Source organism: Cyanistes caeruleus, chromosome Z (assembly GCF_971803275.1).
Source record: "Cyanistes caeruleus chromosome Z, bCyaCae1.hap1.1, whole genome shotgun sequence".
In the NCBI taxonomy this organism is placed as follows: Eukaryota; Metazoa; Chordata; class Aves; order Passeriformes; family Paridae; genus Cyanistes; species Cyanistes caeruleus.
Window position 1 is genome coordinate 28,527,900 of NC_141732.1, and position 27,504 is coordinate 28,555,403.

The following is a 27,504-nucleotide window of genomic DNA, read 5'->3' on the forward strand; positions in this document are numbered from 1 at the left end:
TACAAAACTATTTCATATTAAAAGATTGAGTGGCATTCCTTAGGGATTGGTGTTAGGACTAGTGGTTTTTGACCACCCTTGTTGGTGCCACAGAGTGGGATTGAGTGCACCCTCAGCAAGTTTGCCAATGACACCTAGCTGTGTGGTGCAGTCAGCATGCTGGAGCAGGGGGATGCCTTCCAGAAGGACCTTGACAGGTTTGAGAAGTGGGCTTATGCAAACCTCATGAAGCTGAGCAAGGCCAAGTGCAAGGTGCTGCACCTGGGTCAGGGCAGTCCCAAAGACAAACACAGGCTGGGCAGAAATTAATTGAGAGCAGCCCTGAGGAGAGCAACTTGGGGGTGTTGGTGGCTGAGAAGTTTGACGTGACCCAACAATTTGCAGTTCAGCCCAAAGAGCAATAAGTGTCCTGTGCTACATCCAAAGCAGAATGGCCAGCAGGGTGAGGGAGAAGATTCTGTCCCTCTGCTGTGCTCTGGTGAGGCCTCACCTGCAGTGCTGCCTCCAGCTCTGGGGTTGTTAACAAGAGAAGGAGCTGCTGGAGTGAGCATAGCAGGCCACAACCTCTGCTATGGCAGTGGGCTGCACTAGCTTTCAAGTCTTTTCCAACATAAATCATCCCATCATTCTGTGATAAAGATAATTTTCTGTTTTGACACAGTAAATAAGGAAAGTCCAAATTGTACAAGTAGCTGAAGACTACATCCGTAGTATCTAATCCTGCTAGCATTTAAGCACATCTTTTCATCCAGTGTTTCTAACATCTCACAGACACTCATAAAGCTAAGAGTTTCTCTTTTCAAGATTATGAGAACAGAAACATTTTACCAATATGACAGAATTAATTGGTTCATAGGAATCATAGTAGGATAAGCTGCTATCAGACTCAGAAATTTTATACAGATTTTCTGGATTCATATATAGGATATTCTTTGGTTGCATTTTGAAAAAGCATTACCATTTGCCATTTCCTATGCAACTCTCTCAGGCTGTTTTGTAACAATATTGATGTTCCACCAGGCAAATGGACTGTAAAAAAATACGCTGCATAGCAGAATGCTTTTGATTTAAATGTATAGCAAGAAATTTTTGTGAAATAAAAGCTGCATTAAAAGAAGCTGGCACTTGGCCACAATTGACTCTGTTCTGGTTGCTGCAACCTGTATCACCTGCAAGGATGTTTACTTATGGAAACAGGTGGAGCACAACTTGTCCCACTGCTGTCCTCAGGAGCCTCTGGTACAGGTACAGCATATATAGCCTAATCTCAGCTTCACACTGCAGATCTTTTGTGTCATTCCTACTTGTTTTAAAAAGCTGACTCTTACAAGTGTAGTACTGTAGCAAATTGCTCTAATACTTGGAGAGAATTCCACTTTCCTACTTTACCATTTCTGTTCCTCAGCCTCTTCATACAAAAGCATAACCGTCAGCTATGTCAGAGAAAAAAATCCAAGCGAGGGAGTGAAGGGCTAAGGGAAGGCTACTTCTCTTCAAAACATTCCACTAACATTAAAAAATAGAGTCAAACTTCCAAAAAAGCAACAGAACACCTCCTTTGCTTATATCTTGAAATGAACTGTCAGTGTAATGCTATCAGAGTTGTTGCATCCTTGGTCTTCAGGCACGTATGCAAGGAGGAGGGTACAATGCTTTCTTCCCTGATTCCTTGGACAAAGGATTAAGACTATCTGACTTTTGCATTAAAATTTAGAAAAGTAAGTTAAAATGACACTTACTAGCCATCCTAAACACAGAGAGCAAATGAGTTTTTAATTCGTTAAAGATTCTCTGTACGGTTTTCTCTTTGATAACTTGAAAATCAAAGCTTCTAATTTATTAGGAATTGACAACAAAAATGCAACAGTGTACCTTTCACAGCAGTAGAGAAGATAGGTACCAGAATACAGAATTAATTAGTCATTCCATGGGGTTAACAGATCTGAAATATGGGTGAGAACCACAGTTATAATATATGTTATAAAGAATAAATGTTTGAAAATGAAGATGTTATTAATAATTTACTTAAAAGAAGACAAAGTCAAATTAAATGCTAGAACCAAAGAGAAACTTAGTTTCATAGTTTAACTTAGTTTCAAGAAACATGCTGTTTCTTTTCCTAACAGGTGGTTTATTTCTGCAGTGATAGTATAGTAAGTTACAATCTGTCGAGCAGAGATACTGAAAATGAAATATTTTCTGTGCATTGTTTCCAGCATCAGAACCAGAGATACCTACCTAACTGCCACCTTAAAACTTAGCTCATCTCCTTTAGAAAAAATAATTTGTATTTTATAGTTAGCACACAATTTTAACCATGGGGTGGAAAAGAAGAAACAATGCAAACAATCTGTAAAAAGTCACAGAGAAGAATACTGCTGTATTTACCAAATGTTTCTGAAACCTGACTGAGAATTGCATTCTGGTTTTATTGACTACACTCCTCCTGAAATAGAACTATAGGCAACACTATATGAAGAGTTACAAATAAAAAGCTCAGCTGAGAGCTGAGCTACAGAACAGAAAAATGTAGCTGAGTCCCAGTTAGTCCTCTCTGCAAGTGTGTTTGGCCCCAGTTGAGAAGATGAAAATATAAGATCTTTGCACTATTTCATGTTATTTTTGGACTTCCATAGGGTTTATTCACCCTTGGTAAGTATGTTAATAGAAATGAATGTGGATTAGTTAGTCTATTTGCACTTTGCTAAAGGGTAAGGATAAGAAAAGGTAATTCAGATGTTAAAGGATTTTCAGTGGAAGAAAGGGTTAATACAGGCTGAGTGGTATGCAGTGAAGAAAGGACTTTGAAAAAGAGCATAGCAAAGACTGCAGACTGATTCTTTTGGCAATCACTACCATGAGGCATGTTCCAAAGGAAAGATTTTTCTAAAAGAGGAAACTAACAAGGAAATTGCTCCTGTCTGCCACACCACTGCCCTTCTGATGAAAAATAGCATTAATGGTAGTTGGAGGGATCTGCCACACAGATCATGCATTGAATCAAAGCATTACTCTGTCACATTTTTTAAAAATATCCCACACAGATAATCTCATTGCAGTGTTTCAGAAAAGATGGGAGCCCCTGAAGTAGCCTTTTAAGCGGCCTCTAGAGAGGAGAGCTGCTTTTCCAGTCACTCCAAGTATGCCTGCCATTGGGGTCATCATCCATGACTGACTGGGTGTCTTGTCTATAGTAGATTTGTTACTGCAGGTGTTCGCACACACTGGGGTTGAGGCGTCTCTCATAATCAGTCAAATCAATCTAATTTAAAACCACTGGCCTCCTGAACTCAGAAAGATGTACTCTCATCAGCCTTGCTTTTGGTGTAGGAAGAGTTCTCTCCCTTTGTTGCCACATTGGCATGGGTCTTTGGCTGGAGGAGACATGGGCACCTCCACATATTCAGGTGGCAGCAGGATCTAGGATCTCTGCCATGAGCACCTGACTGAGAAAGCATAAAAGGGCAAGAGAAAGCAAAGAATAAGCACTGCTTGTAGAGGTATACAAATAGGTTGGTTTCCACTGCAATACCAACAATAGGTCATGAGAGTTTATGTAAAGACAAACTACACACATTCTGCTGAGGGGTAAAGGCAGCCATCACCTTAAGGTGGATGTTTCCAACAGCTGTTCTCAGTTACCTGCATTCAAACAGTGATGATTTATTTTAAAATCTTCCTTCTGATCATTTCTCTGTGATAAGAAATAAATTATCTCAGCTTTCAAATGTGTTCAAATATTCACAACTATAATTTCTTTTTCCTAAGCTTGGATTGTTGAGAGGGTTCCTACATGGAGTTACCTCCTTCATATCTTCTGTAAGGGCCAGGGACTTTTCCTTTCCTGCTTCCACAGCAACTGCCGAACTCACGCAGTTTACTTTCAATACACTGGGCCTCGTACTGCAGTAGCTGCACATTAGCAGATGTGACTTCTTTCCAACAGGGATGCAAATGCTGCAGGCAATGTTTCAGCTTAACCACAACTCCCGTAATTCAAAGCTGCTCGCAGTCCACGTTCCATTTAACTTTCTGAATATTGCTGGAACTTTTGGTCCTGACCCTGCTAGGAATATAAATTAAAGCAATAGCACATCTTTTGTTCAGTCAGTCAACCTGTCCACTGAACTTACCACTTCTGCATGTTTCCTAAATGACAGACACAGCCCTGTCTCACACAGCCTCTACAATTACCTAGGAAATTATCATACATGTCATCTCTGTGTAGGGCATCCCTATGAACCATGAAACATGGTCTCATATATCGAAGCAATACACAGAGATAAATATAGCGTTGTTCAGCAACTTCACAATCTGTCTATTACTGCCTGTCTCTGTCTGTGTGCCAGTCACTTGAATTAATATCCAGTGAAAACAGACGTGTAAGGATTATGCTTCAGTCTGTGACTGAACAAGTTGCCACAAGTATCAAGTGGGCTGGAATTTTCCCATGTAGCTCTTAAATCCTTAAACAGCAGAGGGAAGATCAATCCTTTACAATTTACCACTTGATACTGAGTCACTCACTGGATAAAAATCTTTGTAGTAACTCAGAACAATTCTAAGTCAGTCATCCATGAACAAGAATACTTGTGGCTAGAGGCTTAGCTCCTACAGTAACTGAGTTTTTGTCATTTTGGCTTTTCTCATGTCTCCGTATACTTCTGCAGATTTGCACTGATAATACCAGACTCACTGTGCAAATAGCAGAGTCGACTACCTTTCTTCCTAAGATGATGCTACTAAAACTTTCATTCTGCATGTCTTAGTTCAGCTGATACATTTTTTCAAAGCCTTGTTACTCTATATAAAACAACAGGGATCAGGTAATGATTAGATTACCGGAGTTTTCTATTGCTTTTACTGCTTCAAATGAAGCAAATGTAGCAATTTTCTAGCTACCAAATTGTTCAGCCCTGTTAAGATCCAGTCCTGAATTCCTCATTGAAAGTGAAACTCAAACTTGAGTACAAGTACACCGCAAACTTGAGCAATTCATCAAACTCAGTCAGGAGGAAGATAAACTTTTGCTTGGTGCTGTGCATTATATATGTATATGTGTGTTTGTGCTTGTCTTAAATTTGGTCTTCCAAACAGTGAGAATGAGAATAAAAATATGTGCACAAGAAAAGGCTGCAGGAGCAGTAAACTAGTTGGTCTCTAACACACTTTTTTTCTAAGTGAAATCACTCCTTTGTAGCACTCCTGCAGATTCTGAGTATTAGATCTTTCTTATTTTTGTGTATCAACATATGCTCATGCTATAAAAATTAGAAGCACTACTCCATGATGAAATGGCATCATATGTAATCCTACTGTTGTGTAAATCAACCAGTGACCCAATTAGTAACTGCATTCAGCTAAGTACAGGCCAATATAGAATTTATCCTGACATCTGTCACTTAAACAAATAGCCTAATTTTATTCTAAGCATGCAAAGCTGAGCAAATAAAGCTAATTACCTTAGTGAGGTAGGGCATCAGGCAGAGAAGTAAACTGCCTGTACCAGTTTCATTTTTTCCAAGAAGAAAGTGAGAACAAGTTACTGCGAAGAAAAACACTCCCCTCTACAACACACAGACACATAATTCTGTGTGTGAAATGTCCACAGCCATTTGAAGCACCGTGCAGCACCGTTGCAGAAGGTTAACAGTGGTTCACCAGGAGTGGGTGTTTCTAAACTAAGAGATGTTCTTGTTAATACTAGACAAAGTTCTCCCTAGTGATAGGCAAAGCACTGCTAGATCAGCCAAGTGTTTCCTATTACTACACATCCACACAGCTGTCAACTCTTCCAGCCACAGTTCCAGAGAAAATTCAGGCTGTGAACACTTCCACTGGGTGAGGTCAACAGTTTCAGCCTTCTGATCCATGCAGAATCCTCTCTGGGGAAAGGCACACTTTCTTTACAAAGAATTGCCTGAGAGGCCATCTTATATAGTAGTTATTTTATAGATCAAAGGGAAAAGACAGGAAATGTGCCAGCAATCAGAATTGCTATCTTCTGATCTATGTGGTATTCTAATGAATAGGTCAAAGAAAAATTGTTAGAATATGTTCTAAGCTGTCTGCAGCACTTATCTGAACATTATTTGAAAAACAGTAATAAAGCAGAAAAATTAAAAAAAACCCCACAAAGCAACAAGCCCACAAACAAAACAAATAACCACAAAAAAAAAAAAATAGAAATAAAACTTTCCAAAACAAGGACATAAGCCAAGCCACTTCAAAAAATATCAATTAGAAATTCAGGAGAAGAGGAATTCAAAACAAACTAAGAAACCTTGTTTTTTAGAATAAACATAAAGACAGCCCTACCACAGTGAAATAATATCAAATACCAGCAGGACTGTCAAAAATAAACAACATGATTTATTTTTGGCAAAGGAAGTCAGCTAATAATAAGTCACAGTGAAACACAGTGAATAGAGAAAGCTGTGGTGCTTTATGCTTGAAGCAATGACTTAGGTTTATGAGTATTCTTTACTAACAAATACTTATTGGATCATGAGAAATAAAAGATAAGCATATTCAAATACACAGGATCAGGACTGAAATAAACAACTTCACTGAAATATTAGTAATTAAGCTTATTAAAATAAAACCCAAAGCCTTACACAAAAGGATGATATAAAACTGTGGTTCCTGTATGTAATTGGGTTGAAAAAAAATGAATCTACAACCAGATATAATATGTGTTAAAACTAACCTAAAACAAGGGGACAAAATACAACACAACTCGAAGCCCAGGAGAAGCTGGTAAAGCAGTTTTCTTTGTTACCTAACTGACACCACAGGATTATAAAATATTACTTCTCATTAAGCCAAAGAGAATCTGTGTTTCTCTGGTTTCACTGGTTTCAGTGGGCTTTATTATAAGAAATGTGCAGTTATTTCCATTGGACACTTTGCAAGCCCAAAGGTCTGACCACAGGGATCTGTCTGTGAGCTGGGACTTGACAACTATGGCCTGTGATAGTACCTGGCAGCACCCCCAGTTAGGTGTTCACCATTTTGCTGGTAAGGCAATGCACTCCTGAATCCTCAGTCAGCATCACCTTCCAGGCTCTAATCTGGGATCTCTTTGACTTCAGGTTTCTGCACATCCTCCCTAAACGACAATTTACTTGTTGCATAATCTTATATTGAGATTTGGATTCTGAAGTACAGCTGTCTATCCTACTGTGTCTGGCCATATCCAAGCTCCTCTGTTTCCCACTTTTGGTGTAAAGAAGCTGTTTACAAGAACCCCAGAAAACTGAAGCCCTCAGGTTCACAGCTAAACCCTTCAGAATACCTCAGTTCCACATGCACAAACAAGCTGATGGTGAGTTTTCTTAGTACTTCCAGACATGTAGAATCATAGAATGTTTTGGGTTGGAAGGACCTTAAACACTATCTAGTTCCAACACCTCTGCCATGGGCAGGGACAATTTCCACTAGATCAGATTGCTCACAGCCCCATGCGGACTAGAACATTTCCAGGGATGCAGCATCCACAGCTTCTCTGCTCCAGTGCCTCCCACCCCCACAGTAAAGAATTTCTTCCTAGTATCTAACCTAAGATTACCCTCTTTACACTTGAAGCCATTCATTCTTGTCCTGTCACTACATGCCCTTGTAAAATGTCTCTCTCCAGCCTTTTTGTAGGCCCTTTAGGTACTGGAAGATGCTACAATATCTCCCTGGAGCTTTCTTATCCCTGGGTTTTTCAACCCCAACCCTCTCAGTCTGTCCTTGTAAAAGAATTGCTTCAGCCCCTGCTCATTGCCATGGTTCTCCTCTGGACCCATTCCAACAGGTCAATGCCCTTATGCTGAGGACCCAGAGATGGGTGCAGTGCTCCAGGAGGGGTCCCACCAGAGCAGAGCAGAACAGACTAGGGAAGAGCAGAGACAATTCCCTCCCTCTCCCTGCTGGTCACGCTGCTTTGGATACAGCCAGGATACAGCTGGCTTTATGGACTGCCAGCACACATTGCTGGGTCATATCCAGTCTCTCATCTACCCCAAGTCCTCCTCAGGGCTGTTTTCAATCTATTCTTGGTCCAGTCTGTGTTTATTGCCCCAACCCAGGTGTAGCACCTTGCACTTGACTTTGTTGAAGTTTATGACATTTGCATAGGCCCCTTTATCAAATCTGTCCAGGTCCCTCTGGATGGCATCCCTTTCTCTCCAGCATGTTGACTGTACCATACACCTCGATGTCATCAGAAAACTTGCTGAGGGTCCACTGGCTGTGTCACCAACAAAGATACCAATGGCCATCCATGAGGAACACTACTCATCACTGCTCTCTGCTCGGACACTGAGCTAGTGATCACAATTATATGAATGCAACCATCCAGCCAATTCCTTATCCACCAAGTGTTCTATCCATCAACTCCAGCTTAGAGACAAGGATGTCATGTGGAAGAATGTCTAATGCTTTGCACAAGTCCAAGTCAGATGATGTCAATCACTCTTCCTTCATCCATAACTGCTATAACTCCATGGTAGAAGGCCACCGAATTTGAGAGTTCTGATCTGTTTTTCAGTGAAGCTATACTCACCTCATTACTTTCACTTCAAAAAGGGAAGTGAAAACCATTAGAATGACCCTAAACTTCTTTTAGTGCAATGTTCACAGGAATCTGAGTTGCTTTCTTCTAAGAACCAGAATTCCCTTCTCTCCACCCACACTGAGATGCTAAAAATTGTGCAAAAAAGCAAATAATCTGCCCCCTTCCTTTTTATAACAGTGTGTTTCCCTTCTCCTCAGGTGATTGATATGGTGCGCTTAGAGACCACTTCCACAATCTTCTGCTAGTGAACATATGTTCTTGAGAAACACTTAACTTGTTCTTTTCCAGCACATATTTTATGATAATGAACAGGAATCAACAGATTTTTATTACCAGTCTTATGCCAACAGCTCTGTGGAGTTTTACTGTGATATCACAGTGTGAAGACAAAGCAGCTGAAATAGGACTGTAGACGAAAAGTCTTTTATAAAGCAGCGTGCAGTGGTTCTCTTTGTAAAAGCAATTCAGACCAGTACTGATGCAACTAAAAGCAAGCTTCTTCTTTTTCTTGCATGCAAGACATTTCAATGATAAACCTTTTGTTAGTCTCTGTTACCTAATTTTGTATAGTGGCAAAAGGATTATTTAATTATTTAGCCAGTACAGCTACATTTAACTAAACTGTGTTCATCTGTAGGGGTAAGTAATCTTTCCAGATTCCTTAATCTACATCATTCATAGCAGCAAAAGCTTTTCAGTGTTGAGCACCAAAATAACAGGCAATGTCATGATCAGGCTATTTCTATCTGGACTATGTTTCCACATTGCAGCACTGGTGAGGACAATGCACTGTATTCACTTTGTGGATTCTGCATGCTTTGGCTTATGCATGTAATATACAGAAAACCAAGGGGAAAACATAGAAGGAATAGTCATGCTATAGTCTTCATAGTAACATATCTCAACATAACTTGATATATGGGGAGCATTCATTGTAACATCTGCACAACTAAATGCAGATGGCTAGAAAAACTTGTGACTAAGCCAAGTGTCCACGTGTAATTTCTTGTTTCTGTTTGATATCTCGCTGATGCTGATCTTAAAATTGTTTTTAAGAAAGCCAAGCCTACAGAGACCAAAACAAAAAGCTGAAATAAAATCATTACCTTCTTCAAAGTGGAGTTTTTAATAAGTCTGTAATAAATTACCAGTGAGTACAACTAGCATAAAGGCTAGGCTGACAAAAATCTCACTACATAACATATTAACTAAGGTGCAGCCTCCCCTTTGTACATTCACATACTCGAGCATACAAAGAATCAAAAGGCCAATGTAAACATGAAGATTAATTAAAAAGACTCCTGCTACATTCTTTCTTCATTTGATATGCTGAGGCTAACTGCAGACAGGGGCAGATCACCTGTGCCAAGCACAAAACTCACTGTTTCCATTTCCCAGTGCCTTTGGAAACAAGGCACTCTTATTTCTACCAAAATTGTCTGTACAGCTTTGAATCATGCAGGCTCTTAATAAATCTATCTTATTTTAATGCAGTCTGAAGCATCAGATTATGAGTAGCCATTTATGCAGAAGAAATTATACATTCTTTAAATACCTTGTGAGCCATCTAGTGTTCTCGTCCTTGTAATTTTCTTCAGAAAGCTCTATTTAGCTTGTGTTCTCATAACTACGGATCTTGACTACAGGATGGGCAAGGAATGCAACAAAAGAAGTGTTTTTATGAGGTGGAAAAACACCATAGGAAAAGGAACTGGATTTCAGCATTTGTCATGCAGTAAGCAGCAGGCTGTGATATAACCACGCACTTCTTTATGAAAGATGCACCAGGAAAGACATTTCAAAGTAGATAAAAATGGGGTACTCTTATTTCAGTGACACTAAGCAAAGCTGGCATGCAAGACACCCTAAGAGGTGCAAAGGGCACTGCTGGATTTCAGTTCCAGCTGAGCTGTGTCACCTTGGGCAATTATTTCTATGTATGTTCCTCTGCCATATTTTATCTATCTGTATTATGAACTCCACAAGACAGACCTTTCCCCCTGCTACTTTCAAGACAGCTATCTGTGAAAATGAGCCACATTTCTAGCACAGGATAGGAATACTCTGAACTACCAATGATCATCATCACACCAGCTTTACTATGGCCATAGGATAAGGACCTAAATCCTGGGGAAAAGTGACTATTCAGCAAAGATTGAGAAATAGTGTCTCTTTGGAAAAAGAAATTTTAAACAAAAATCGAGGTACCATATATTAAAACCAGGTTCTCCAAGCTTTAAAAGAAAGCTTACAGCTTCAAATAATATGTTCACTTAATCGTGCCTAATTAGTAGTAACAGTCATCAGGACTGTTGCTGCTGTGTTGTACAAGTGTTTATAGAAATTAGCTGCAGCAAAGTTTACACTGGCATGTTATTAGTTCCCACATGCACTGTGCTGTTCAAGAGCATACTAGAGTTTGAATATGTCTCCAAATACCTGAGAAATACTTCAGAGCCTAAAGTGTACACCCTCCTCTGTTGTGCTGTAATCAGGATAAAACTCTTCAGTTTTACAAGTTACTTTCTATAACATTTATCTTGTAAATCTGACATCTGTGAAGGAGGTAGTGTAATGCAGCATATGTCTATTGTTTACTGTTTTGCATAACCTTCAAGACACAATATCTGTTACTCAAGTAGGTGAAATACACTTCAGACCTTCACAAAATTATTATTTCCCTTGCTTAGTGCATATTCAAACATTTTGAGGTTGAATAAGGTTTCTCCTCAATAGCTGTGATACCCTCAACAACTTCTGACCCCAAATGCTACCACATTAAAAACTTGTGCCTTGGAGCCTAGCTTAGGCTTTGAACCTACAGAAAGGTCTGCCACCTGGATGAAAGAAACCTCAGCTTCTCTCTTCTCTTACAAGATGTAGACATGCAGCTTTATATTGAATGGAAAAGAAAAGGGATGGATGGAGGGCAGTTGTGAAACAGAAGTTGCCTCTCTTCTATCCTTCAACCAGTGTGACTTTTGTAGGGTAATGGTTTTGTAGGGGAATGTCTGCCCATGCCCTCAGTGCCCTGCTGCAGATCAATGCAGAGCAACTCTGCCAGAGCAGCAGGAGATTTGAATGTCCTATCACTTTTCATACAGATAACTGACCTGAAGTAGTACAGCATCCTTACAAACTCTTTAAAAGAACTCCAAACCAGTACTAGTGTTGGAAACACCCCAAAAAATGACACATATACCTATCTATAGTGCTCTGACCCGAAGAAACCATTGAGACTGGTGCAGTTCCCTTCTGGGAACTTGGCAAGAGTTAGACAAAAAAAGTAGCAATTTGTGATGGCACACTCTGGGTTTTGTTCTCACTCAAGGTTACACTAACAGGAATTAACAAGGGTGCTTACTGCAGATAAGGTCTGACTTTGTTCTGAAGTCTTCTAGGGTGAGGTGAAGCACAGACCATTGTGACACTTTAATTGTCTTGGAAGGACCCAGTTTCATAGGTAAAGAAATAGGTCAGCTACATGTTCAGTCCTGTTCATGTAACATGTGCTGGAGGTCCCACTGGGTTTAGTAATACTGACTGAACATTGGGAAAACTGGACTTGACACTAAGTGCATTGCTTGAAAACATTCACTTTTTAACACGAGTTTGTTTGTTTGCTTGTTTGTTGTGAGCAAGTGTGCACAAAACTCTACTGGGGATTTAAACAAATGGCAAGGAAACAAGAAATAGCTGACTTCAGATGAACAGTGAATCTGCTCCAGGCTTGCAGGAGTTACCCTGAACGTACCTATGGCTATTCTTGTATGCACAAAGGTCTGAATATGTGGACTTACTGGGTTTAAATTTTAAAACACTAACAAATATTGACTGAGTAAGTTACAACCATAAGGACTCTTTCAAAACCCCATGTATTAGTATTTAATATTCTTCAAAATAGAATTAGTGTTTAAAAAAAGCTCTTAAGTAGTTTATTTATTCTTATGGCCTCTGGCTGGAGCTTTTAAAGAGACATTTTCAGGTGTTCCCTCCTGAGCATCAGAAAGTAAGATAAACCATTTCTCTCTGTCTCTCTGAGCTTACAACTATGATACCTTGGTTTTAGCCACCTTCCCTGCCCAATGCTGCCAAGTACTTCTTTATCACTTTCATAACAATAAACCAGGAAAAACTTAGGATTAATTAACTTTTGTCTGACACAATGCCCCTTCAAGCCTTCTCAAAAATCATTGCTATTGATACAACTGACCACATCTTATATTATACAAGCTCTGAAAACACTGTTTGAAACCAGAGGTAGAAATATAAACACACTTAAGGATTTAGCCCAGTGTCCCCAATTCAGAAATTAACTCTTTGCAATTTTGGTCCAGTATTTCATAGAGCCCAAACTAAGTCCTTGGATCTCAGTACAAAAGACTTGCAGAATTAGGTTCTTAAAGTACTGTCATTACTTTAAGTCAGATTAAAATGACTGTTATCCAGTGCATTATATAGCTTTAAGTTCTATTTATAGCCAAATCCAGTAGGCCACTCTTTTATACTACATTTTTTATTCCTTCAGACTGTAAAGGGCTCTTGATATCCCAATATATTATAACTGAAATAAGGCACGTACTCTAAGTCTAAAGCACTCATACCATGGTCAAAGAATATTCCTCTACTTGAAAGTATGAGGAAAATAATGAGGAATAAATATTACCAGGTATTCCTACTCTGTCCAAAAGGAGGAGCACAAAAAAATGCTACAAGACACATTTAAAGAGACTTTGTCCTGCAACTTCTTGACAAAGCTTCTCATTTGTCAGATATTTCTCTGGAAGGAGCAAATATAAAATTCTGCTAGGGGCACAGTAGATTGTCACTAGTCTGTCTCATCCAGTCAAACACTGGAACAGGCTTCCCAAAGAGGTGGTATATTCTCCAAGCAAGAGGCATTTGGACAACGCCCTTAACAAAAGGTTTTAACTTTTGATTAGCCTTGAAGGGCCCAAGCAGCTGGACAGAATGATCTTTTGTAACATGCTGAGCCTGGATGGTCTGGCCGGATGTTTCCTCAGGATCTCAGCAAGAGGTCTGCAAGAGGGTGATAAATAAAAGAGAGACGGGCACAATCTAGTGACCCGAAAATAAAAGCTTTAATAAGCAAAACAGCAAACTCATAATCTGTACACAGTATAGGGTTCATAAAAAAGGCAAGGGCCAGGGTAGGTTACAAATTTATATAAGGTAGGTTGGGGGGGGAGTCTGAGGGAAAGGGTCCAATAAAAAATAGGGATTAGGAATATCTAAAATCCTATTGCACCAAATTCTAACCAATAATAACAGAGAAACTATAGAACTTTCTACTACTATTAACATATAACCTTCCAGGGCACCGGGATCTATCTACAGGCGATCCTTCTTTCAAGGGCCTGAGGCAAAGTCTCTTGCCAATCCTTTGCCCTGATGAACTACAACATCTCCCCCTGTTTCATTTCTTAAAAAGTATAACAGTCACTAACAATAAACTTTAGTAAAACAAACATCAATATGAAAATGAACAGAATAAACATTAAAATGATTCAAGTTCCCATTTCCCATGGCCCAAGATTAAAACTATTCTCACAGGTCATTGTGGCAGTCCCAACCAAACCCATCTCCTCATCTTCTTCCCTCTGCTGGACTAAAAACAATGAACAGAAGGAATTTTTGAAAACTTGTAACATACATCTTAGCAAACAGGGTAACACAGTCAACATAACAACAGAAAACACACATGATAAACCTGTTTAGGTCAATGAGGTTGCCCAGCTGGATGTACCCAATTCTTGAACAGTCCATTAAATTAACATGGCAGCAAAATTAACATTATAACTATCATTAACAAAACTAGCAATTCTGGGTTTTTAACAGACAAGGCATAATTTGAAAAGTCCCACTTCTTGAACAATTCGCTTATCCAGTCTCCTTCCTGCTCAACTGGTAGCTTCCTTACCCCCTCCTTCAACACACTTATGCTGTGGTGGATGGATTCCCTATAGTTGGATAAATTCATGCAGAATAAGCCCTCAAACTCCTCACAACCGTGCCTGTTTCAGCAGCAAGAAGTCTATAGCAGCCCTATTCTGTAGGGTTGCATGCCTTACACTATCTGTGTCAGTGAGTAATTCACTAAGGGCAATTGATGTAGCATTAGTTTGTTTACTTAGCCAGCACCCAAAGCCATCTAATTGTTTCAATGCCTTGGCTGCAGCTACCCATGGAAGTAGTGCAGACATCACAATATTTGTTGTTTTTGTCCAGTAGATAATTTTGTCATTACAATCCTGTTTGAATTGATTAATAGATCTTTTTACTTTTGCCAGTTGTTTTTTATGTGCCATGGTGGTGTTGGGTGCTAGCATCGTAAGCCTTCCTAAGCTGCATGGGCCCCTTTTGATGTGTCATGGAACTGCTGGCCAAGCTCTATCCCCAGAGTGTTGCACTATATTACAAACAGCAAAGCACAACACTGACTCTCTTCTGGGTTGCACAAGAGAGCAAATTTTATTATTCCAGATCTTCTTTTATAGACAGGTCTGAGAAGGTCTGAGAGGTAAAACTCTCATTGGTCATTAAACTAACACATCACCATCACTGGACAATTGGAACACCACCCCCTGACTGTTTCTTACAAGTAAACAACAAGGATCTAAACACCACCTGCAAAGGTTGTTTTCCTTCTCCAAGGGCGGTTTGGATTCCTCCTTATGCTTTCTCAGCCAGAGTGAGAACCTTGTGTGACTCAGTTTCACACAGGCTCAGTGCTCCCCACCTGCTTTCAGCATCCATATCAAAGATTAAAAACATGCCAGGTGGTAATTGGACAGGGTGACTACTGGACCAGAAAAGTATAGGTGAGGTGCAATTACACCATAAACTCATTTTTATGTAACTGTGTGGGGAATCATCCCACCTGACTATTTTTTCTCCTATTACATTTATAGGTCTCTTTTCTTTCTTTTTAAATTTAATGTCTTTCATACAACAAAATTTCACACTATAGTCCATTTTTACTGAACCAAGCAGTTCCAACTCTTGTGGTTCTAGTGGTGCATGTAGGAGTTTCTGGGTCCAATAGTCCCAGACATCTACAGAGCTATAGACCTTGGTATTCTTAGGACCATTTCTTTGCAGGGTGTGGACAGCATCTTCTGGCATTTGCCATACATCCGAGGGTAACCCAACTAGGCAGGTGGAAAAAGGGTTACCAGGACTCACTACAGAGAATTGTTTCTTGTTTTGTTATATTTACCAATGTTACCCAAACATTTTGTTTCCATTGTGGAAGGATCCAGCTGTTACCTTGAAAGAGGAGACCAAGAAAACTCTAGAGTGGGGAGTTTTGGAAGGTCATATTCAATTTCTTTAAGTAGATCTTTGTGAGTCTTTGTTTGGTCCTTCGGATAGTCTCTCAACCATTGATCCTGTTCTAACCTAATTCCCATAGGGAATATTCAGTTGGAGACAGTAGCGTTGTCATAATGCAACACATATCGTGCAGGGTCAGTACATGAGCTGAGAAAGTACCTAATACTAGACTGGTGAAGTATGGTGATTCCCTCCCATGCTCCTGTGGGGTTTTGCAGAGCTCCTTAATTTCCCCATAAACCAATGGTTCCCAATGCAGATTGGTACCTCCCTTATATAACGGACCAGCACTATTGTTAAGTCTTGAAGCCAAGTTGCAGTTGCCCTCCTTTACTGCAGTCTTCCAGATTTTCCCCCATGGGTCTTTATTGGGCTCTGGTAGGCTAATGTCCTCTTGAGATGGCAAAGAAGAGGAGGAGGAGGAAGAAGAACCATCTGACTCAACAAAAACCTTTTTATTAGACTGGTGTTTGTGTCCCAGTGTAGGTCTTTGGGTAGGTCGTGCTATCAGCTGCCCGGGCACCGCCATGCTGGAGGCTGTCCCTTCTGGAACCAGGTGGGTGGGGTTCCGGTTCCATTGAGGGGGTGTGGCCTACAGGGACAGTTCCGGTTTTTCTGAAGGGGTGTGGCCTGAGGTGGAAGGGGCACGTTCCAGAACAGAAGGGGCAGGGCCAAGGGAGGTGTCCCGAGGGTGATTAGAGTTGGATGGTAAGTATGAGTTGCAGTACCAAGATGCCAATCAGTTACATTTCTGGTGTTAGAAGAGAAGGTAGTGAAGAAAGGACAAAGAGAACGTGGAGGAATGGGTAGGACAGAGCAGGAGGGATCCAAGATGGCCTCTACACTGCCATCTTGGGCCCCGAGTGGATGAGGTGGAGGTGGACACAGGACGACGGATCCATCGGCCGAACCATTCTTCCATCTGAGCCCATCACGGGCATATGCATTCGCAACTTCAGCCCTATATCTACCTCTGGAATAGTTCAAGGAGCAAGGGGAATAGGAAGAAGAGTCAGCAATCCCAGGAAGTTCCAAATTGGTGGATTTATCTTCAAATCTTAATATCTCCATAATCATTTGGAAAATGGGAAGTAATTTCTGAGCTGAGCTGCCTCGTTTGGTTGCTAAATCATATAATTTAATGTCTGAGTCCCAGAATAATCTTGTTTTAGCCATTGGGTGCAATAGCATCAGAAGAACTTTTCAAAGCCCATCTGATGGTATTTTTTTTCAAATTTCTTGTCCCAGGATGGCAACTTAAACTTAAAAAAATGGTATGCATTCCTTTCTATGTGCAACATCTATGAGCCCATCTTTGGAAAATTAAAAGCAGTTTTTCAAAGCTACTGCTAAACTCTTGGAGGTTTTAGGGAAACTCCGAGGATCGTGTAATTTCAAAATGAAAAAAAACCCCATCTGAGTGACGGGGCAATTGTCTCCCTTCTCCTACCTGCTCTTGTTGCCGGATGCCTCACCATGGTCCATGTGGCTACCTGGGGGTGCCTCCCCTGCTGCTTCAGGCCTCCTGCCTCCTGATGTCTGAGCCGCTGAAGTCTTTGGCCAGTTCTGCAAGGTCTGACAAAAATCCAAAATCTGAAATTCACTGGAGAAGGGAACTGCCTAGTTGGCTAGTTGGCAACCCCCTAGTTGGGGTCCCTGTTTGGGGGCTACCTGTAACATGCTGGGCCCAGATGGTCTGGCTGGGTGTTTCCTCAGGATCTTCAGTGAGAGGTCCACAAGAGGGTGATGAATAAAAGAGAGACAGGCACGATCTAGTGACCCAGAAATAAAAGCTTTAATAAGCAAAACAACAAACTCATAATCAAACTCATAACAGCATAGGGTTCACATCATAGGGTTCACTAAAAAGGCAAGGGCCAGGGTAAGTTACAAACTTTGTTGGCGTGGAGTCTGAGAGAAAAGGTCCAATAAAAACCAAGGACTAGGAATATGTAAAACCCTGTTGCACTAAATTCTAACCAGCAATAACAGAGAAACTACAGATTTTCTACTGCTATTAACATACAATCATCCAGGGGATTTCCAGGGCACAGGGATCTATCTAAGGAGATCCTCTTCCAAGGAAGGGCCTGGGGCAAAATCTCTTGCCAAGCCTTTGGCCTGATGGACTCCAACAGTCATCAACAGAGTTATAACTCTTAAAAATGATGATTTTGGCAGATGTTCACCACCTTTTGATTATCAGAGATGCCCAGCTTCCCCAAATGAGCATCTTAGCCCACCTGTGCTCAAGTACAGTCATACATAAAGTTGATTGGTCATTCCTTAGAACTATATGAGAAAAATGAGTCATTAAGAAAGAAAAAAGAGAGGGGAAAAGCGTTCTCCTAAGAGCTGTGCCAAATCTCTATTGGTCAGTTCCTATTCCCCACACTCACTTCATCTTCTACTAGATTATCACCTTTTCTTTAGTGCTACTAGGTCAAGTGTTTGTAAGATCGGACTAATCTGAGCTGGCAGAATCAGTCTTCTTGAATAAAACTAAGGGCACCTTTTTAATATTATTTTCTAGTTCAGCCTAAAAGGCAAAAGAACTCCACTTCTCATGTTCATTTTGCAATTTTCTTTTTCACCTGTCTGTTAGTTAAAAAGGCAGAAGAGACCTATGAATGGAAATACATCTTCACATAGGCAGATGTAGCCTTGTAAATCTGCCAGGAATATGGATGGCTCCCTGAGCAGAAAGGACAGGGCTTATCAGAGATCATTCAGGAGAGTCTGTGAACAACTTGGTGTATGAAAGAAAGCCTAGGTTTAAGTCTAGGGTACACACTGTTACCAGCAGCAATTGAAAGCTCTTCCAATGAAAGAGGCATAAGACCAAGCACAAAATTACCAGATTTGGTCTCAGCCCTTCAGCACTTTTCCAGGCTTTTAGACCATGACCTGATAAAAGACAAACAGACACTATGCTACAGCCTAAAAAGATTTGGCATAAATGGCTTAGTTTAGAAGCCATGTACTATCTAGATCCACAGGACTGCAAGCAGAGAGATTAATCTTCAGAAATGGCCCATATGCCAACTCTGACCTGTTTGTGACCACATATGACCAAAACACATGAACAAACTTGAGTTCAGACTCTGCGACTGTGAATTTTTGGTACCAAATAATTACAAAGAGTTTGTGGAATAAAATTGTTAACTGTACTCAGGAAATACATACAGGTAACACTGTGCAGTTACAAATGATCCTTATTCTAAATGCCCAGAAGTTAAAGATGTGGCAGTTGCTTCCCTAGCTAAAACTCCTCACCCCGTGGTGTGTATGTTGGTACACTTAGCTATTTACAAAGTTTCTGTGGAACAGTGCTTCTGTATCTGTTTGCAAAACAAAGCCTATAGATCTAGAAACAGTAATTTGCTAAGCATATTGTGGGAATGAACTCTAAAATCACACTGGAGCATCCTAAGGGACAACTAACTAATGACAGATGTATAGAAATAACAAATCATAAACATTATACTCTTTCAAATTAATCAAAGCCTGTAATGAATAATATGAATACTAAGAAAATTGAAACTGGCAGTTACCTACCAAAAATAGGTTATTTGAATATTTGGAAAGAAAAAAATGTATGCTAGACACATAAAGTAAAGGTCTGCTTCAATTGCTAAAGCCATGCACTGATAGGAAGTTTGGCCCATTAATGAAACTTGCTACCGTAAACTCATTTATAACACTGGAAGAATGTCAAGAAAATTCTTCAGGGAATAAAAATAGATGCTGTGTGATAATGATATTCCACTATAATGGTTATCAGCTAATTGGCCATCTTGGAAGCTCTGCTGACACTTCCAAATATGCTACAAACAGTCAAAAAAACAAAGCTTACCACTGGGGGGGGCGGTATTCTTATAAGCTGTAAATGAAAGGCACCTGGAGGTGCTAACAAATTTATTACACAGGTGTTATGTCAAGATGTAGCAGGAAGGCTCATGAAGGAGGTAACAAACCTGTTATACCCATGTGGTGCTGCTCACACAAAGAATTACAAAGGCTTCTTTACAGAGAAGATGTGATCATTTCTCCATTTTTAGGCACAGAAGTAGCCTCAGTTGAATAAGGTTTGAGAAGGCTTACAGAGTTTTACAGAAGAGAAGCTGTACCAGAAATCCATGTCACAGAATGTCAAGATGTAAGTACAATTAATTAGTCTGTGTCCTAAAAAGTAGATGGCTAAAATAGGCAAGATAGAGGTTTCTCTTCAGTCCATAACCAAGTCAGCTAAGAAACCCTAGGCCAAATGATCTTCAGTTTTCACAGCTTCATTACCAAAATTATTATGTCCTGAAAATATTCTCATTAGCTACATTAGCTATGTCATAACTGTAAGTACTGTTAAAATACAAAGCAAATAATGCAAACAAGCTACTTCCATCTGGGGGAAAAAATGGAGTGACAGAAACATGAGACAGAATGTTTTGATGTTATCCAGAAGGCTTGGGGGCGGAATCACTTTCTACAGGAGATGCTATCACTACTCTGTGTCCCATCAGAGGGGAAAAAAGTAGGAATATTTCTTCATCCAAAAGCAATGTCTCTTTTTCAACAGACATTCTCAAAGGAAACTCTGACCATTAATTTCCTTCCAAATAGCCCTTCACCACTAGTGAAGATGAAAACCTTTCTTCTGGTTTCTCTTCATCTTGATATCCCATCTTCCTTCTGCCTTTGAAATAAACAGAGTCAACAGGAGAGCCCACATCCAGTATGTCCCTGTCAGGAACCTTGATGACAAATTAGACTGTTGCCCTGACAAGCATCTCCCAGAGCCTCCATCTACACCTTCTGACTGGAGCCTCCATTTAACCTCATATCTATGCCTTCAGCCTCTGCTTAGCTACATCACAGGTACACTTGCCCCCTACTGTGCCTGAATCATTGTTTGGATTCACCTGCCTCTGGTACCAGGGGACAGCACTGTGTTGCCAAGGTCATTGCCTGGCCTGCCTCATGGCTGCTCTTCTCAAACCTTCTTTTGGGAAACAGCCTCTTCTTGCTGCTACCTGACCTTCCCATGATGAAAATATACTTGCCTTCCTAAAAAAGTCTCACTTGTCCTTATAAATAGGACTGTGCCTTCTGCCTCTATTGTTAAGGAAGCCCTCCTTAACAATAGTCCTTAAATGCTTCTCTGATCTGTTACATCCAGTACTAATAGATTTGTAAATGGTGGCAGTGCATAACTCAGTTCAGCATAATAAAAATGCAATGGGAAACAAGATGTAATATTCTCTGACCATCTCCAAGTATATATTATGAATTAGAGTAGGAACACACCAAAAATTTTGATGCATCCTCAAAATAGCCACCTGATTAGTGATACATTATATACACACCCAAGGCTCATACTGACTGGATCCTGGGAGAAGGGCAATGAGAAGGACTAAGAATTAGATCTTTGCTGTCATACTCACTGCATGGGCTCCTATTAAATTATACTACTTTGTCTCAAGGACAAAGAGGGTCTCAAAACAGTCATATACAACAGGAAGTGTTTGGTACTGTCTTATCAGCATTGAAAAAATATTATCCTGAGTGCTGAAACAGCAAGTGCTCCTTTTGCTCTGTGCCTTTTGTCTCCCAATCCTCTGCTCCATGGTTCAGATGGCTACCTTTGAGCTTAAACATGGATTTGGGGTGATATTCTGGGTTTCCTCTGAACTGGCCAATGCAAAATATTTATTTTAAAAACAAAATGTATTTCTCTCATTGGGGGTGGGCGCTGTATGTTCCAAATTTTACAGGTTCTGTCAGTTCTATGCACAAATACTGATTTTGGAGCATAATTTTACATCCCAAATTTACTACGTTTTGCATCAGTGTTTTCCTTTAAGGTCTGGCAACATTTTAAAACTTTATATAAACAGGCACAATCATAATATCTTTCAGTTTCTGCCATTCCTAAATACTACACACCATTTTAAGGCTCTTGAAATTCAAACTTTGCCAAAGCCTTTTGTTGTTCTCACCTGATCTTTTGGCACCTTCTAAAGCATCCAAAGATCTTGCTGGCTCTGACTAAATTGAACAGGCTATAGTTAACAGGTTAGCTATGTCGTTTCCAGCGCTGGTAATTTAGTTAGTACATTCCATGAGGCAGACATATATTATTTTGTTGCCATTTGCCAATGAATGCTGTTAAGGTTTACTGTGATCCTAGAATGATTCTACATTGAAATCAGGAGACAAAAAATGGTCTCAAATGGTAGGTGAGTAGTAACTAAAAAAAAATTTTCCTCATGTGAGGTTATTACAGACTTTATAGTGAAAGAGTGTAGCTAAATTCTTTAATGGTAACTTAATGCATGATTATAGCAAGAGCACATATATTTTAACACATTCTCACGCTTACTTGAACAGAAATTTCCCAAGTTTATCTCAGGAAAGAAAAACAACCAACCCTCCTCCAGAAAAGAAAGAAGAGAAAAAAAAAAAAAAAAAAAAAAAGAGGCTGCTGAACCGTGACCACACAGTGATTTCAGTCTGAACAAACTCAGATTTTCAATAAACACAGCTTTTAGTAACTTAGCAAAACAATTTCTCCCTTTTCTTTGCAGCCAGTACAAGGCTGCTAAAATTTGCAGCCAGTTTTCTGCAATGCATCAGGCCCCTTAGTGGAAGACACAGAATGGTAAATCACAATATGTAATTGTCACTTTGAGTGGTTCCCTTAAACTTGTTTAGTCAGAGAAAGCATCTACTTCTGTTTTTCTCCAGAAGTGATCAGAAGAGTCAAAGAAACAGCTTGTATTTCTGACTCTCAGTGCAGTGAGCAGTTTAGTGGAGTTAGGGAACTCCACACCCTACCAGGAGTTGCCAGCCTGTACAATGCATAGTAAACCTGGGAGGGGTTGGACAATGGAAGTCCATGGCTGCTCTTTCCAGATGTCTGTTCTGCTAAACTACTTTACCAAGCCTAACCAAACACTGGAGGAAGTTACCTTTTTAAATCCAGTTTGTGGAATGACTTTGCAGTTTAGTTGCACCACAACAGCTGAGGAGCTGGTAAAATTGCTGTGAATTGTAAGATTTAATCAGGACTGTTATTTTTTGAGCTACAATCTCTAGTTGAAAGCCTTGTGCTGTCAGGCTGGAGCAAAGTTAAATGACCTAGTCAATGACTACCCTGCTAAGAAATCTCTTAGGGTTTTTTCCAGGAAGCTAAACAAAGAAGATCCTACTAGAAATGGTACCGTATAGTATTCTCAGAAATACCATGTATCTGATTACATAAACACTACATATTACAAAGAACTGCAGTTTTAGTAGGAGACTTATCCGAAAAACAACAATGTATCAAATTATTCTAAGTAAATGGGAGCTACATAAAATGGATAATAGGTAATCATTAAATAGAGAGCAGCTTAGAAGACCTTTTATCTGCCAAATACTAATTTATGTTATAAACACTCGAAACCATGGCATTACAATTACAACTCCAAAACAGAAAAACAGGTAATTTGTTTTTGTTTTGTTTTCATAGCGTAAACAAGCATTAACAATATGGACAACAACAATATCAACAAGATAAAAATACAGTAGGTGTTAGTATTTTTAAACTTGATAGAATAATAGCAAAGACAAGTAATTTTTAGTAAAATACGGTGTTGCTAAAACCAGATAAACATAGTTGGTTTAAAACAGATCAGTTTGACTAATTGCATCTGTCTACTTGTATTTGTATGCTGAGCAGACAAAATATTGTGCACCCGGGCCCTGATGCCATAATTGGATCTGTGCATACAGATCTCTGTTCTTCCTCGAAGTTCTATTTAATTAAATTATGCTATATACCTCTTTAAAGTAAACAAGACCATTATTCAGTTTATATGTCCATATAAAAGAGACAGCTGGAAACAATACATCCATTCAACACAATCACACCTAATTTATAGACAGCACAACCTCACAGACTTCCCTAAAGTTGCAAGAAGCATGAATTTGACATAGATCAGGAAGAATACACTTTAAATTAATGAAAAAAGGAGAAAAAAACCCAGACATAACTAAACAGAGAAGCAACAAGAAATTAATAAATAGAGTAAGTGGACCAATTAAACAAACAAAACCACAAACAAACAAAATCCCAAAACAACAAAAAAATGCTAAAAGTGTGACAGGTGAAGCAGGAATATACCTCCCAAAGTCCAAATTTGCTTCATAGAAGTGTTTTTCCTCACATTATCTTTATCTCTCTTTCTCCCCTTCACTCCTTGCCTCCCAGGAAAGGAATGCTCAAAGTTTTCTTCCTTTGTGTTGTTCCCTGCTTGTGTTAGCAACCAGCTCACAGACCCTATCACAAAGGATTTATTTTCTTTTTCTATTATAACAATCTATCAAAATTTCTATTGGCTTTGTGAACTGCAGTTGAAAGTTAATTTAAAAGCATTCTTCAATGGCAGCAAAATCTAGATTACTGGCAAAACACACTTCTTTTTACTTTTATAGTGTACAGAGCAATTACAGGAAAACCCTTATAGTATTTTTAAATTACATTGTATATTTAACTTGTAACAAGAAACATGTGTGCTAAGGGATGAAACTGTATGTCATTTTTCACTATCTGACCTCTAAAGAAAAGTTCTTTCAAAGGACTCAAAAATCCTTAATTTTTAGATTTATACATGTATAAAAATTTAATTACTAACATATAAAAAACATATTCCAATACATTGGAAAGATTGAATATATTAGTATATTCTCATATGTGTGTATGTATGTTCTGATATTAGCATATCTAAAATAGATATATTTATATTCTCACTTCCTTTTCTCATAATAACTGGGTCAAACATAATAATTTCTGAGTCTGCTATTATGTCTAAAATTCATTTTTAAGCCGTATGTTAAGACTAAACAACTACTCCCCAAAATACTTCTTTGATCATAGTGATTTATCTTGTTCCCGTAGTTTGTGGGGGAACAGAAAAACAAACTTCTAGATACTCCTATATTCTTAGGAGTGAAGTCTATCAGACTCACAGAACATTCAAAAACTGGCCTTTTTGATTTTACAACACAGCCCAGAAAAGGATTTAGCTCAGTGAAGTACACCCTACACAGGACATAACCAGAGGACCACAGTTCCTTGCAGTTACATGAAACACAGATGTCTCTATCTGGGGGCCAGATATGTCCCCTATGTCCCCAGAGGATGTCCCCTGGATAGAGATGTCTCTGTCCAGGGCACCTCCTGCCTTTGGGTCCACTTCTAGGGAGCAGAATGTAGATGCAGCTCCCTTGAACTTCACACAGCCACGAGTATGTCACCAGACCTTGCCCAGCATCACTCAGCTTCCCACTCTACTCTCCAGTCAGAGAACCAGACATCTGTCTACTGTCCCACCTATGGACCTCGGAGGGCCCACCTTGAGCTGTTATTTTGTTGTTTAGTTATTGCACCCAGAGGATGTGGACATTTGAAACTGCTATGGGAGAGGGGTGAGGAAATCTGGTGTGACTCTGTGTGGGTGGGTGGGTGGGGCGGGGGGGGTTGTAGCTGTGAAGGGGCCTTGGTTCCAGCTCAGATGGTACAAGAGTGACTGCCCAAGCGGCTCCTGGTCAGGCAGGGAAGTTTCCTTACATATGGCTCAGTGAATTTACAAGCCCGCATGTCCAGCTTTAACACAGACAGGGGCTGGCCACCTTTTAACGGCACAACAGCCAGTGCTGAGGCTGTGCCACATGGAGAGACGGCATGACCAGCATCCAGCTCAGGGCTGGTACCTGAATTCTGTCTGGTGGTGCTGGCTGAGGGGCTGGCATTCTCCCTCTGTCCTGCCTGCCTCAGGTCCTCTGTGGGATCCAAAGGGCAGGAGGACCCTGGGGCCGTCAAGGGATGGCAAAGTCCTTGCCCTGTGGCTGCTGCCCTGAACCTTGGAGCGCTACAGGCTGGGGGAGGAGTGGATGGACAATGGACAATGTCATCTTGCCTTGTACTAGCAATGGTGTGGCCAAGAGGACCGGGACAGGGACCATCCCCCTGTACTGGGCACTGGTGAGACGGTGCCTCAGGTCCTGCTTTCAGTTCTGAGCAGGAAAGAAACTGGGGATCTGGAGAGAACCCAGAGAAGGAAAACATAACTGAGGAAAGGTTTGGAGCACAAGTCTGATGAAGAGCAGCTGAGGGAGCTGGGGCTGTTTAGCCTGGAAAAAAGGAGGCTCAGGAGAGACTTTAATCGCTCTCTACAACTCCCTGAAAGGAGGCTGCAGCCAGGGGAGAGTCGGCCTCTTCTTCCAGGCAACCAGAGACACAAGAGGAAACAGCCTCAAGCTGTGCCAGGGGATGACACGAGGAGGAATTTTTTCACAGAAGGGGTGATTAAAGTTCGGAATGGGCTGCCCAGGGAAGCAGTAGAGTCACCGTCCCTGGAGGTGTTTAACGGAGTTTAACGAAGGACTGGACGTAGTGCCATGGTCTAGTAGACACGGCGTTGAGTCACAGGCTGGACTCTTTTCCAGACTAAGCGATGCTGAGCGACCGATGCCGCGCTCCCGTGCACCGGGACGGGCGGCCGAGCCCACAGCACGCCACAGCACGAACGCGCCCCACAGTGGCGGCACCGCCGCACTGCGCAGGCGCCGCGGACGGAGCGGCGGGGGGTGCGGGCCCTCGGTGCGCCTGCGCCGCGCTCCGCTCCGGGGCGGCCCCGCCCGCGGGCGCTCCCGCCCGCCCCGCCGGGCCGTGCACGGGGGTCCCGCTCCGCCGCCGCGCCGGGCCTCGCTGAGGGGCGGGCGGCGGCCACTCGCCTCGGGGAGCCCCTCGACAGTTCCACCTGGTGCCGCCTGGAGCGGGGCGGTGACCAGCACATCCCGACTCCTTCTTTCTCGGAGCAGCGGGGGTGGAGAGATAGGGGCTGGGGGAGGTCCTCTCCGCCCCCGTCGGAGGGAGCGGAGCGGAGCGAGGGGAAAGGTGGGTGTCGGAGAGGGGCCGGGTTTCGGAGGGGCCGGGCTTGGGGTGGGGATATTCCCGAGCGCTGCTCCGCCAGGTACTTGTGGAAGGAGGAAGCCGGCGGCCGTCACCGACCTGGAGCTGAGGGGCCGGGCGCTGCCGCGGGGAACTTTGTGGTACTCGGGGTGTGCGGGTTCTCGCTTCCGTTCCCTTCCTCTTTCTTTTTCTCTCTTATTCTCCCAGCGCGGCCCGAGTCGCGTTTTCCCCACGGCCGTAGCCGGGGCCGGTTTCCCTCCCCGCGGGGGCCGTGGCCCCGCGGCCGGCTGCGGGCCGGGATGCACCGGGAAGCGCCGCTCCGCGGGGCTGGGCGCGCTCCCTTCCCTCCGCGGGGCGGGGGAGGCGGCCGCCGCTCGGGGCCTGCGCTTGCCCGGTTTTTAAACGTTACCAGTTACCAGTTTACCGGTTACCAGTGTTAAGGTGGTAAAAAATTCCTTTGGCGTGCTGGTTTCTTAGCGGCGGGTCGCGATAAGTTTTTGGGTATTTGCGGTTTCACGTGGTAGCTGAAGTTTAGTACCCCAAATCTGGGGTATGCTTGTCTCTAGCAGAAAAAACGTGGATCCGCTGCTGTTTGCCTTGTTCCTGGTGCGTGATGGAAGTGTGTATGTGG

General features: G+C 41.4%; 2 protein-coding genes across 31 annotated transcripts in view; one reads left to right on the top strand and one right to left on the bottom strand.

Moving 5' to 3' along the window:
* Window positions 1–13,643: 13,643 nt before the first annotated feature.
* Window positions 13,644–27,228, bottom strand: LOC111941280 (uncharacterized). Its single transcript, XM_086869620.1, has 4 exons — window positions 26,973–27,228; window positions 17,591–17,691; window positions 17,370–17,494; window positions 13,644–16,892 (listed from the first exon to the last, which is right to left on the bottom strand). The coding sequence occupies exons 2-4, from the start codon at window positions 17,597–17,599 to the stop codon at window positions 16,427–16,429; spliced, it is 600 nt and encodes a 199-aa protein (XP_086725746.1). The 5' UTR covers window positions 17,600–17,691; window positions 26,973–27,228; the 3' UTR covers window positions 13,644–16,426.
* PTBP3 (polypyrimidine tract binding protein 3) overlaps window positions 26,577–27,504 on the top strand; it is a 45,167-nt gene continuing 44,239 nt past the window's right edge. For 5 of the 30 annotated variants that reach the window (XM_023944325.2, XM_086869600.1, XM_023944324.2 and 2 more), the window contains exon 1: window positions 27,288–27,479. The gene's annotated coding sequence lies outside the window, so the exon portion shown is untranslated. Of the gene's footprint in view, window positions 27,023–27,179; window positions 27,480–27,504 lie in introns of those variants that run through there. The other 25 variants (XM_086869608.1, XM_086869617.1, XM_086869613.1 and 22 more) reach the window with 21 other exon arrangements.